This window comes from Lynx canadensis, chromosome B2, assembly GCF_007474595.2.
Source record: "Lynx canadensis isolate LIC74 chromosome B2, mLynCan4.pri.v2, whole genome shotgun sequence".
Taxonomy (NCBI): Eukaryota; Metazoa; Chordata; class Mammalia; order Carnivora; family Felidae; genus Lynx; species Lynx canadensis.
The window spans coordinates 32243446-32256918 of NC_044307.1; the positions used below are offsets into that span (position 1 = coordinate 32243446).

The 13473-nt window shown below is 45.2% G+C and overlaps 1 protein-coding gene across 1 annotated transcript; it reads right to left on the bottom strand.

Moving 5' to 3' along the window:
* Positions 1-3100: 3100 nt before the first annotated feature.
* Positions 3101-8639, bottom strand: LOC115513795 (HLA class II histocompatibility antigen, DM beta chain). The gene is made up of 6 exons (XM_030315209.1): positions 8114-8639; positions 7151-7432; positions 5603-5887; positions 4027-4143; positions 3832-3867; positions 3101-3461 (listed from the first exon to the last, which is right to left on the bottom strand). The coding sequence occupies exons 1-6, from the start codon at positions 8166-8168 to the stop codon at positions 3445-3447; spliced, it is 792 nt and encodes a 263-aa protein (XP_030171069.1). The 5' UTR covers positions 8169-8639; the 3' UTR covers positions 3101-3444.
* Positions 8640-13473: the final 4834 nt, after the last annotated feature.

Sequence of the window (13473 nt, forward strand, 5' to 3'; positions counted from 1 at the left end):
AAAGTATTGATATCTGCCCCAAGGGTTGAAGGAACTCCTTGCATGGCGCATGCCCTCATGAACATAGATCCAGCTCCATTATGAGTAGGGCGTTGGACTAGATGAACTTTAAAGTCAATTCCAGCTCCCAGTTCAGCTTTTAAAATGAACAAGACATTGAAGGGAGAGAACCGTGTATTGTACCACTTGGATTAGATACAACCCAACAGTGCAACTCCCTCTCTCCTCTTTCTCTCTCTCTCTCTCACTCACACACACACACACACACACACACACACACATACCTTTTTGCATTTGATTATGTTTAACATTCTACTCTCCTTACACAGTCTGGGAGCTGGCCCACCATTAGTCCAGTTTTACTTTCCATCCAGACACCACTCATTCCCCTATGCAAGGACAGGTAGCTCCTCCCTTTTCTCCTTAATCTAGCTTCCTGGATCCAAGGAGACCTAGAGGGCACTTTTTCCTACTCCTCATCGGAAAGGGGACAGCCCTCCCCATAAAACAAAACCCCACAAAGTTGGGTCCGATACAAGCCTGCCAGGAATCTCCAGAAGGGTACTAGAAGCTTTCAATTAGCTGATTCCCTCCTTCCTTCCCCTGGGGGCCCTGTCACTTTGACCACTGCTGTGGCCAGACCTAGACCCTTTGGATGTGCAGCTTCTTCCAAATCAGCCTGTCATTGACATGACCCAGAGCCCCACCCCCAGACCAAACTAGCATTTCAAAAGGAATTTGCTTTGTCAAACAAACAAAAATAAAAACACTGAAAGGAAAAATGAAAATGAAGCAATACAAGACTTAAAACAGTAAGTTTTTAGAGAAAGTCAAGTTGGGGGCACCTGGGTGGCTCAGTCAGTTAAGCCTCCAACTTCACCTCAGGCCATGATTTCAGGGTTTGTGATTTCGAGCCCCACATCGGACTCTGCACTGACAGCTCAGAGCCTGGAACCTGCTTCCTATTCTGTGTCTCCCTCTCTCTGGCCCTCCCTCACTCATGCTCTTTCTCTCTCTTAAAAATAAACAGGGGCACCTGGGTGGCTCAGTCGGTTAAGCGTCCGACTTCGGCTCAGGTCATGATCTCACGAGCCCCGCTCGGGCTCTGTGCTGACAGCTCAGAGCCTGGAGCCCGTTTCAGATTCTGTGTCTCCCTCTCTCTCTGCCCCTCCCCTGTTCATTCTCTGTCTCAAAAATAAATAAACATTAAAAAAATTTAAAATAAATAAATAAACAGGGGCGCCTGGGTGGCGCAGTCGGTTAAGCGTCCGACTTCAGCCAGGTCACGATCTCGTGCTCCGTGAGTTCGAGCCCCGCGTCAGGCTCTGGGCTGATGGCTCAGAGCCTGGAGCCTGCTTCCGATTCTGTGTCTCCCTCTCTCTCTGCCCCTCCCCCGTTCATGCTCTGTCTCTCTCTGTCCCAAAAATAAATAAACGTTGAAAAAAAAAATTTTTTTTAAATAAATAAATAAACATAAAAAATTTTTAAATTTTAAAAAATAAAGTCCAGTAGAGGTGAAAGATTATTTACATTATATATAAGCTGATTCATTAAATGTTATATATAAATGCAAAAAAAAAGAAATATAAAACTGATAAAATTTCTAGAGATTAATTTCTGAACCTACATTTACCAATTAGCACAGCGCACAGCACTTTCCCTGTTCTGACCTTATATGGATGGCCTTGCTCTGAGAATAACCATTTTGAATTCATGAGCACTTTCCCCTGCCATTGACTTCTTCAGTAAACTCCCTCCAGGACAAATGCCCTGATCGCAAGGATCCTTCTGGGGAAAGCGTGGATGTGGAGGGGATCTATTCATTGGTTCTGAGGCACCTACTTTGGACATCAATTCTGTAAGAACAGTGCTTCCCCCATTCTTCTGCAGGCTCCCATCAGCGTAGAAACAGTCCAAAGATGAAGGGTTCTAGCCCCCATGACCACCCCTCACACACACACACACCCACATTCATGGATAGCAGCACACAGAGTAATGCAGTTTGTCTTCTGCCTCTTCCCCCAGCTCATCAGATTCTGATCTTATATATTCCTACATAGATACCCACATGCAAATATGCATCCATAACCCCTTGTTATCCTGCCCCAATATTCTGTTAGGCTAAGCTGCTTCAGTACTCATCTTCATTTCTGGTTTTGTTTCCTTGCCCGCAGAATCCAACTCCAATTCCAAAAACAATTCCACTGCCCAGCTTTCTGTGTCCAGCAGGTGTCACCCTTCACTGGAAACAAACGGCACCTCTCTTCCACAGGTGTGAAATTTATACCTCAGTAGTGGATGTCCCTCGGGTTTGGGGTAGAAGGAAATGAAAGCGTGGCTCTGAAGAGTGGTGTGCTCACCAGCACGAAGATCCTCAGAATAAAGCAATCTACTTACTTCCAGCTAAGGTAGACAAACATCTTATAGAGAATTTGCTCTTTGATCTTAGACACCCTATTTAACCCCTGAATCTTGCTTTCTTCATCTGTGACACAGAAGGAGACAATCTTTTCCTTCTAGGGTTATTGTGAGAAATTAATGAGATAAAAACACAAAGCACTTAGCCCAGGACCTAAATAAGTACTTGAGCTATAGGCCCTTCCCTGCTTAGGGTATGGAAGAAATAACTGCCCAGAGTTCCCATCTGGAGTTGAACTCTGCCCCAAGTGCTATCTGAGGATCTGCATCAGGGTTGTGATGAGGACAAAATGAAATAATGCATGTAAAGCACTTGATACAATGCTTGGGCCAGAAAGGTGAGTAACAGGTAATAACTAACATCACTACCATGGGCTCGGCATGTGCCAGCAATGTTCTTAGCCGTCCGCAAGTATGAAGTCATTCAATCCTCCTAAGATCCCTTATGAGGTCAGTCAACTGTCAATTCCCTGCCTCTCCCTTATTCTGTGACTCCATCCAACCACGGTTTAATTTCTTCTTATGAATTATGTATCAGAAAACTGCCCCCATTCTGTTATGTCTAAAGGGAATAATTAGAAGGAGGCACTGACTCCTCCACTCAAATAGGAAAGAATTCACCCGATCCATAACTCTGCTTGTGGTGCCTCCCCAGGGCCTCAGGAAAAAGCATAGAAAAACCTTATTTCCACCAGAGTTTATTCCTCAGACATGATCACCAGTGACTCACTGGCCCCTATGGCACAGTGTGGGCCCCACAAGGGCCTTTAACCTTCCTCCCCAGACTGCATTTGCCCCAGAAACATAGCCTTGGATGTTAACTTGGTTACAGAATATTCCCAGGAACGAGTTTCCCCAACTCACTAAGGTTTACATGGGGTGGGCTGGGAAGTTCAAAGATCTGGGTGGAGAAACCATAGGATCCAAGAAAATTTGGAGGGTCTGAGGATGTTGAGGGGACACAGCAGCATCACTAAGAGTTTGAATCTCCTCCTCCCTTGGAGCGGAAGTTGTAGGACCCTGCCTCTAGGAGATGTGTTGACCTGCAGAAGAAATAAAAAGGCCATAATAAGACTTTAAACCAACTTGACCCCATCATCGGTCTCTATAACCATCCATGCCAGAGCCCATAATACAGTGATACTGAAAATTCTAGATCACCAAGGACTAATACTACAAAGCCACTTTCAGTTGTGTCCCCATAGATGCTCCACTGGATAGAAGACAGGGGTGTAGGCATTCCTCTTTCCTGTTCCCAATCCTAACAATGGCAGTTTAAATTATGCTCTTGGCAACATGCTGGTGGAAATTCAACCCTGTGATAAGCACCATTAGCTGAGCCCAAAAGCTGATCCCAGTGAACTCTCACCCCTCCAAAGGACCAGTAGGCAAACAGACCAATAGAGATGTTACCTTCTGGATAACTGGACCCAGGGAGGAAAATATAGCCTAGGAGAAAAAAATATTTGATTAGAGGTCAGTCTGTGGATAAAAGTCTCTGGCAATACTCACAGCAAATGGGGTAGCAATGGGAGGACCAGTCACAAACGGAGAGTGAGCAGAAATTGGGAGCAAGACTGGCAACAGGAGATTAGGTGCAGCACTCACCAGAGGAGCTAGCTTTCCGCCAGCTGAGCAAACCAAGAGAGAAAATGATGAGGCCCAGGACCAGAGTCACTGCAGCCACCGAAACCTTCAGTGTCTGCATCGGGGACAGCCCAGGTGCTGCAAAAAATAGAAACTTACTAGAACCAATCTGTCGCTCATTCCCAGAGCAAACTTAATTTAGTGTGACCTGTACCTAGCAGGTTCAAAGGTGCTTTATCCCAAAGCCAAGGATCTAGCTCACACCAACCTACTCCCAAGGAAACAGACCTTCCTCAAAACCCCCATCCTGTAGCTCTCCACTCCTAGAGTAGCCCTGGGGGACCCCTGTCACCAGAGTTATCACTCTAGCTACTCGGTCCTCTCTAATACAGTGGGACCTCTCAAGGCATCTTTTTTCCTTCCTTCACCCCCACAGGCCCTCTCACCAAAGAATAAAGTATTCCTCAATCCCTTCTCCATTTACCCCATGGTGACAACGTTTACTCCCTTATGTGTTCTACCTGAGTATTTGTCTATTAAAATGTCTTTCCACCTTTGTTAACTCTCAATGATCCCATTCCATGAGTTATCCGATACCGATGTGTCTCCTCCTGTCCACATCCAGATTTCCAGAACATGTCTCCATCCCACTCCGTAGCTCCTGCCTCCTGGAACCCATCATACTCTGAATCTCATCACACCCAGTTTCCTTCCCCATGCTAGAATGAACATTCCATCACCAAAGGAAACTCAGGTGCATGTTAGGAAGGAGACTTTCCCAGGAGAACTGAGGTGTGCCTGTGGGTTCTTCTCTCTGCTCCTCATGCCCTTCTCAGCTGCCCAGCAAGACAGCACTCCCGAAAGGGGGAACCCAGTCTCAGCAGCCAGTCTGGGACTCTGTTCCCTGGCCCTTTGTAGATACCCTTCCTCTTCCTCTTCCTCTTCCTCATTTCTTCCTCTTCTCTTTCCCCAAATCTGTATACCAAATCTCTTGGTACCTTTAACTACTTCCAATCCTGGGCTTGCAATCCAGTGGCGATTGGTTCCTGTTCATTAGGACCCAAGCATGTAAACCAAAGTGCCTGCCAGCCATGGCTTTTTCTTCCCTGTCAGAGCAGGCCAAATTCAGTACTGCCCCCACACCAACAGAAATTTCTCTTTCTCCTGAAACCTTTTTTATTTCCTCAATTCCCATTCCTGACCCGACAACAGAATAGTTGAAATTTGAGGATCCTAAAATATTGCATCACGATTTGGGGTCCTGAAAACATGGTTACCAAATCCACATCCTCTTTTGCAGGACAGTCACGCTGTTCCCTCCCACCCTCAGACACGTGCACCACAACATCAACCATACCACCATGGCGACAACTACAGTCACTCTTTCCATTCCTGTCTCCCATTGCTCCATCTCTGGCCATCAGTCCTCCACCAGTTCCTCCAGACTCGCTTCTCATTCATAGCATCTCCCTTCCCTGCCATATACCATGGACCCGTCCACATGCCTGTGCCAAAATGTTGCTGTTCCTTTTTCAACCATCCACTCACAATAGCTCTCTGCTTCAACCCTAATTCCTCTCACCCACCATGCACTTACTCCAGTCCTCGCAGATGGGCTCAAGAGCCCCGATGTGATCCACCACGCAGGTGTAGGTGTCCCCGAAAGAGGGAGTTGTGGCTAAATGAGAGACGGTCTGATACGTCCAGTCTCCATTGGGCTGAGCCATCTTAGGGGCACTTCTGTGAGGGAGGACAGGCTGCCCATTCTTCCTCCATGAAATATTCACATCAGCTGGATAGAAGCCCCACACGTAGCAGGCCAGCATCACACGCTCCTTCGTGTTAAAAGGAGTGGTTTTGGCTACCTGCACAGTTGGTGGCCCTGCATAGGAGGAAAATGTGGTCATGAAAGAGGGCCACAGACTGGTTTCTTCTCCAACCTGGTTTCTTTCCTACTTCAATTCTTCATGGTTTTGCCAACCTGCCCTCCCCGCCCCCACTCCATGTCACCACATATCCCTTTGAAAATGAGGAGTTAGAATTTACTCCTGCTTTGCTCTTTCTCTTCTCCCATTCCTTCACTGCCCCTTCCTTTCCTTCCTCCTCCAAAATTACATTTGATCACATTGAGTAGAAGCCAGATCTGGACTGCAAGCTGTCTCAGAAGTTGTCGTATTTATTTCAAGCATATAAGCTAACTGTTATCGAGAGTCGTAAGTTGGGGTTTGTAAAGGTAGGAAAAGATGTCTGCCCTCAAATCTCATTTAACAAATTAAGTGGCTAAATCAAGCAACATTTTTCCTTGGAGAGTTTAAGGAAACAAGCCTAACTCGCATCTAATTCTCTTAAATTTGGATTAGTCTAGTCCAAGTTAATGAGATTACTAATATTGCCATTCTCTACTAGTTTGTTGTCCTAGGCGACTCCCCTGCTTGCCTCTACCTTGGTGCTTTTCAAACAAAATCTTAAATAAATACCCAAGAAACTGTTAAAACTCAGATTCCCTAGGTTGCATCCCCAGATATTTTCACTGAGAGGATGTGTAGTGGCACTCAAGGGTTTGTATTTTTAACAAGCACCTTCCCCAGGCAATTCTGAGAAAAGTGGTCCAGAGATCACATGTTAAGACATATTACTGTCTCCTATGAAGATCTTCATATTTTCTTTTACCAATCTCAAGTCATTCCCAGGGCAAGGGCTTTGGGGCAAGAAAGCATATTGAAATCCCCTGGGAGGCTTTCTAAATATCCCCATGACCAGGCCCATCCCAGACCTAGAACATCAGAACCTAGTATAAAGAGGCATGCACATTTTGGGAAAAGGCATTCTGGTTGTTCTGACACCCTCCTGGCTGAACTTGGCTCTGCATCTTTGAGATGCTCTGCACTGGAGGAAAGCATGTTTACTTTCTCCTCAATAGCTCCCCATTAGCTCAAACATCACCTCCCCTTCTTTATCTCTGCTCCACTCCCATCAACAACCCTTTGAAGGTCAACACTCACTCTTTCTACATTTCAGGTCCACATATTTTCTGCTTCTTTCCTGCCCAAATCTCAAACCCCTTGCCTACAGAGGGATACTCCCTGGACTCCCCTCTCCTAATTGTGCTTCTTAAAATAGCCCCTTTACACCCCTCTCTTCTTACGTGTCCTGTGGGTCAGTGATCCCCAGAAGGACTGGGTATGTGTGGCACAGTCCTGGAGCCCATTAGACAAGCGCTGGAGTAGGCTTTCCTGTTGGTTGAGGTAATCTGAGAGGTAATTCGCCAAGACACTCAGTACCCCAAATTCACAAGGGGCCATTTGGGATGTTTGGGGATCCCAGCAGGTCAGCAAATCCTTGTTGAAGGAGACACAATATGTGAAATCCTTTGGAGTCCCATCATCATCCAACAGACAGGTGCTTTCCACATGGGCTAAAAAGCCACCTACAGAAGCCAGAGAAGGGGAGCAGCTTAGAGACCTCTTCAGGGAGCCCCAACTCCAGTTTCATCCTGTGAGTGAGGCGTAGCTTTCCCGCCTCAGGCAGCAGCTACAGACCAAGCTCCTGACTGGAGTGTCTGAGAGCACCGAGTAAGGGAATAGAGGGTAGTAGCAGAGAAGTTTTTAGATGCCATTTCCTCTTTATATGAGACTAAGTACGGAAACAGGAATTGCCCAAAATTATTTGCAAGTTTAAATGCAACAATTTACCCAGGACAAGACCTTCAGTAAGGCAAATTATTGAGTGAGAAAAGGGGTCAAGGGAAAGAGTCAGCTTTGTTGTATGCTGGATATTTTATTAAATATTCACTCCATATATATTTATGAAGCATACACACATATTATGTGCCAGACACTGTGCTAGCAGCTGAGAATGCAGCAGGAAACAAGACAGATGTTGCCCTTGCCTACATTCCAGTAAGAGATCTATGTTACACAAATAATTATACAGCTAAATTATTTTAAAATTGTCATAAAGATACAAAAGGACAAAGTGCTATCAGAGTATATACCAGGGAGACAAACTGTAGCCTGGGGTGTCCAAATCCAAATGAACCCCCTTGCAGAGGAAAGGAGGAGAGGAAAGGAGCAGAGGAAAGGAAGGTCCCAAGAAAGAATGTCCTTACCTGCTCTGGTGGAGCCCAGGCTGAGGCCTAGCAGCAATGGCAGGAGTGTGTTCATGCTCTGCTCTAGGAACACACTGGGAATTCAGTCCCCTGGACCAGTTCTTCCAGGGGCCCTGGGCCCTTGCCTGCTCCAGAAGCCCCAGCCTGGATAGATGATCTCCAGATCCTTCGAGGAATACAGTATTGCCCCAGTTCCTCAATCCCCACTAAATTAGTGATTTGGAGTCACCCAGCCCCTAGATACTAAACCTGTTCCTACCAGCTCTTCTAAGTCAGAGTTTCAAACTAAAAGTTGTCAGATCGGTGAAGTAGGCGGAGACAAACGTAGAGACAAATGGCTCAGTGCTTCAGCCTAGCATCATCAGTTACCAGGTAAATCTTATCCTGTCCTAGGCTTTAAACCACTCCATCTTTGAACTCTTTGCCGGTGGGAAAGACCAGTCTGTAGGTAGATTTCCCTAGATCAGTGGAGAGAATAATCCCAATATTCCCAAAACATATGTAGCCTGGAGTGCCCATTGGTTTAACAGTTTCCTTTCTGGGGCGCCTGGGTGGCGCAGTCGGTTAAGCGTCCGACTTCAGCCAGGTCACGATCTCGCGGTCCGTGAGTTCGAGCCCCGCGTCGGGCTCCGGGCTGATGGCTCGGAGCCTGGAGCCTGTTTCCGATTCTGTGTCTCCCTCTCACTCTGCCCCTCCCCCGTTCATGCTCTGTCTCTCTCTGTCCCAAAAATAAATAAACATTGAAAAAAAAATTAAAAAAAAAAAAAAAACAGTTTCCTTTCAAAATCCTTCCAAAAGACTGGCACTAGATAACTTCTCATGTCCCTTAGAGGGAGGTTACTTAGAAAGATGTTACAAACCCTCAGTCTGTCCCGTTATTTGGAGATGGAGATGGGATGATGGAAGGCCCTTCTAGAGCAAGTGGCTGCTGTGATGAAGGAGGCACAGGAAGAGTGCAGAGTTATCTGGCATCAAACCAAGACAGTTCCACCTTAGAGGTCAGAGACAGAGCCTGGAAAATCCCTCCCTGGGATTCCATTGCTTCTTTTGTTCTAGCCAGCAAAGCTTCCTCTCATCTTTTCTGCTTTTTGGAGCCAGGAAATCCTCTCCTCCACCACTCTGAGTCATCTCTGAGCAGACTGCAGGACAACTCCCCTTAACCCTTGATAAACAGCTGGTGGTGGACCAGTTCCCAAAGCTCACCTGCCTCCCCCAAATGCAACTTCTCATGTATTTTTCTCCCTCTGGTCCTACCTGTCCCCAAGCAGGTCCCTGCATTATGAAGCCACTAGAAAAATATAATAAACCTTCTCTCCTCTTCTTCCCCAGGAAAAGACAGATTTTAAATTTCAATTCGTGCTCCTATCCCACTGTGAACTATGCAATTGGTGGCTTTTTCCACCCTAAATTTAAAACCCTAAATTAGCTTCTCTCTGCTCCCCATCAGGCTTCAGGGCTGTGTCTCTTCATCTCTGAGTTTCTGCAAGCTCTTGGACTTGATTTAGTAATGAGCTAAATGAGAGAGGATTAAGAGACAGCCCCTTGACACCACACTTATCTATCGATATTTGCGAAGAAAAAAGAAGCATGTGCCAAAAGTGAAGACAAAGATGAATATTAGAAACAAAAGACTTGTTTCATGTAATGAGTTGAGATTAATTGAAGTTCTGCCCATGTTTCCCAGCCACCCTTACTCTCAACCCCACCCTGATTATAAGTTGCTTCTATACTCTACCTCCTCTAATGGGCCATCAGGTGAGCTGGAATGGGCAGAAAATCGGGCAGTGAGTCCAAAATTTGTTGATCTTCTGCTTTGAAACAGATACTATACTAGGTAGGCCCTTTCCATGGTATCTCATATAATCTTAAAAGACCTGTTAAGTGTCCTCATTTTACAGTTTTGAAAACAGATCCAAATATTCACACCCAAGGTCTAGAGGTACACACACACATACACACACACACACACACACACACACACGCGCGCACGCGCACACACATCATATACACAAACACAGACACAGGTGCACGCGTGCACACATGAGCCTGTCCGCACCCTCACTACATCCTGGGGCTGAGATGACCCACAGAAAGGTAGCTAGTGGCAGCCTCTGTTGAAAAAAAGATAAAGGGAAGAACCAATCCATCCATCCAAGTCTTAGCTTCCCTGTTCTCAGAATTCCTTCTGTTCTTAGAACCTGTGTCTCCTTGCTTTCTTTTTTTTTAATTTTTTTAATGTTTATTTATTTTTGAGACAGAGACAGAGCATGAGTGGGGGAGGGGCAAAGAGCGAAGGAGAGACAGAATCTGAATGAGCCTCCAGGCTCTGAGCTGTCAGCACAGAGCCCAACGCGGGGCTTGAACTCACGGACCATGAAATCAGGACCTGAGCCAAAGTCGGACACTTAAAGGACTAAGCCACACAGGTGCCCCTCTTTGCTTTCTCTTTTGACAGTTTCAAAACTGTAAACTCTCCGCCACACACACACACACACACACACACACACACAGGAAGTGAGCCTAACCTTGTAGGCACCAGGGCTTGGGATCCTCTTCAATGTCTACCCAAAGCCTGCCTGGGCACAGGAACGGTGGCGGTGTGGTCACGTGCCTGTGCAGGGGTGGTGGCCGCCAGCGTGCTGAGCCCCCCGCCCCACGGAGTTCCCTCTCGTGTCTGGGTCTGTACTCTGGCAGCCAAAGGAGATGTGAAACCCCCCGTGAGGCAGCAGCAGGAAATGCAGAAGATTTCACTTCTCTAATAATGAGAAGACTGAAGGTGCTTTTTAGACTAAAGCAGGACAGAAAACCCAGAGACCTGTGCTCAGCGAAGAGGCTTCTTCGTTCCCCTCCCCTCCTAATTTTACATAGACAGAGCTGTGTCCCCCACCTCCCATCAACCCAAAAGAACATTTCAAGTGCCCTGTCCACTGTGATTGTATAACTATTTCTGTAGCACCAGGACTGAAGGAGTGAGGGAGCCACAGCCACATACCCACATGCTGTCCCTTTTTTTACTGCCACTGCCCAAGCCCGGAGCACAATTCCTCTCCTTCCACACTGCCTCTCCCTCTAGGCTGGCCACCATACACCACAAGTAGACTGACCACAGCGTTTCCGTGCAGACTATTACAGGCAATGCCCAGCTAGAAGATAAGGATTCAGCCCCCATGTCATTTGATTTTAGGTCAGTTGGGGAGTGAGAACAAACATCTGTAAAGAGAAGAATTTATGTTAAATCAAGTAAGCAATAAGGCCATTGTACTTCAAAGAGAAAAGAGAAATCATTGAGGGCATGGTGGACAGGGAGTCCTCCCCATCTGAGGACCCCTGGAGGTGAGCACTGAATACTGGGCTGGAGTCATGTTCAGAAGAGCAAGGCAGTTGGCACCACAGTCCTGGCATATAACTCCACAAGCTTGGTAATGTTATGAGGTGCTGTCGGGGGTCTATCTGGAGCCCGACCTGGCTAAAACAAAAACAGACCACAATAACATCACTGGCATCACACACTGAAGGAAGTCACAAATGTGGTCTCACGCTGTTCCTAAGAGTATGACCATAATAATAAATCACATCTTGGTACTTCCTTATGTTGCTCCCTGTAAGCTCTCAGTTTCCTCTTCTGGACAGATGTTTTAACTCAAGCCTCAATTTTATAAACTCAAAAATTGCGCAACCCACCAATCATTTGCAATAGAAAACCAATAGCATGAGACCACATTTGTGACGTCTTTCAACGTCTTCTCAAAACTACACACACCTGCACCCTGCCAGGATTGCTAATATTACTTCCCAGTCTGTCCAACCTCGCCTCTACCCAGCCCCACCTCACCTCTGCCCTCCTACTCCGTCTTCTACCTTAAATTCACTGCTCCAGACCCTAACCTTGGGGTTACTGTTGCTGTACCTAGCCCATCATCTTTTCATCCTGCAGCCAAATTACTTGAGCAGCTAGGGGATATTCTACATCATTTGTCACCACAGCTCCTGAAAAATGTTACTATCTCCATCTTAACAATGAGAAAATGGAGGCAGAGGGAGGCTGGTGACTGTCCAGATTTACCCAAAACCATGACTTGAACGGAGGATTTATGATTCTAAATCCTATACTCCTCCTAATCAGTTAGAAAATAATTGAACATTGCTAACCATTTATAATAGCGATAAAAACTGTAACGTGTAACAGTTACCATTAAAAAGTATAAGAACTTTATGGATAAAAGGGAAAACTTTATTAAAATCCATATGAACACCTCAGAAAATGAAAAGACATATTCACAGATGGGGCATCCTAATTTAATGAAGAAGCTAATTTCTCCACATATCACTAACCTAAATGCTGTCCTAACCAAATCATAGCAGGATTTGGGGAGAATTTGATAAAGTGATTCTAAAAGTACATGGAAATCAAACCCATGAGCATCTTAGACAATTTTAGTAAAGAAGAGCAAAATGGGGTTTTTAGAGAGGTGAAGTTATAAAGAAATGGAAAACAGCCCTGCCAAATATTAAGACATATGAAAGCCATAATAATTAAAACAATATAATACTGACATAGGAACTGACAAACCAGTGGACCAAATAATTCAGAGACAAATCCATGAACATAGGGAAACTTGGAATAAAATCCCCGGGAACAAATAGAATGTTTAGTAAATGATATTAAGAAGATCAATCTACTCTTTGGAGGAAAAGAAAGTTGTATCCTTATTCACATCATATAGAAAAATTCCAGATCAGTAAAGATATAAATGTTAAAGGAAAACAATAACACTAATAGAAGAAAGCATAGTGAAATTCATACATGGCCAGATAAATATAAGGCAAAGTTTTTCTACCCAAAATTACTCATCAGGTAAAAGGGAATTACTTTATACACAAGTCCTTAGGTTCTTTTGTTTTCAAATTATGGCCACTCTTTCAAAGCTGTTTGGAGAAGATACATTATCCCAAAATGATGTCAATAAATACAAGGGCCTCCATACTGTTTTCAATAGTGGCTACACTAATTTACTGTCCTGCCAGCAGTGCACCACCAGTGTGGAGGTTGCTCAAAAAGTTAAAAATAGAACTACCATTTGATCCACCAACTCCACTTTTGAGTATTTATCCAAAGAAAATGAAAACACTAACTCAAAAAGATATATGCACCCCATGTTGATTCAGCATTGTTTACGATAGCCAAGGCATGGAAACAACCCAAGTGTCCATTAATGGCTGGATGGGTAAAGAAATTGTGGTTGGTGTGTGTGTGTGTGTGTGTGTGTGTGTGTGTGTATACAATGAAATGTTAATATTATTCAGCTATTAAAAAAAAAGGAAACCTTTCCATTTGTGGCAACATGAATAGATCCCAAGGG

What these genes read in the sequence shown, in the direction of transcription:
- LOC115513795 (XM_030315209.1), bottom strand. Translation starts at nt 8,168, where the DNA reads ATGAACACACTCCTGCCATTGCTGCTAGGCCTCAGCCTGGGCTCCACC. An exon ending in ATCACTGACCCACAGGACAC is followed by an intron (nt 5,888 to 7,150) that starts GTAAGAAGAGAG and finishes CCTCCTATGCAG; the next exon opens with GGCCACCAACTGTGCAGGTA. An exon ending in GCCCATCTGCGAGGACTGGA is followed by an intron (nt 4,144 to 5,602) that starts GTAAGTGCATGG and finishes TATTTTTTGCAG; the next exon opens with CACCTGGGCTGTCCCCGATG.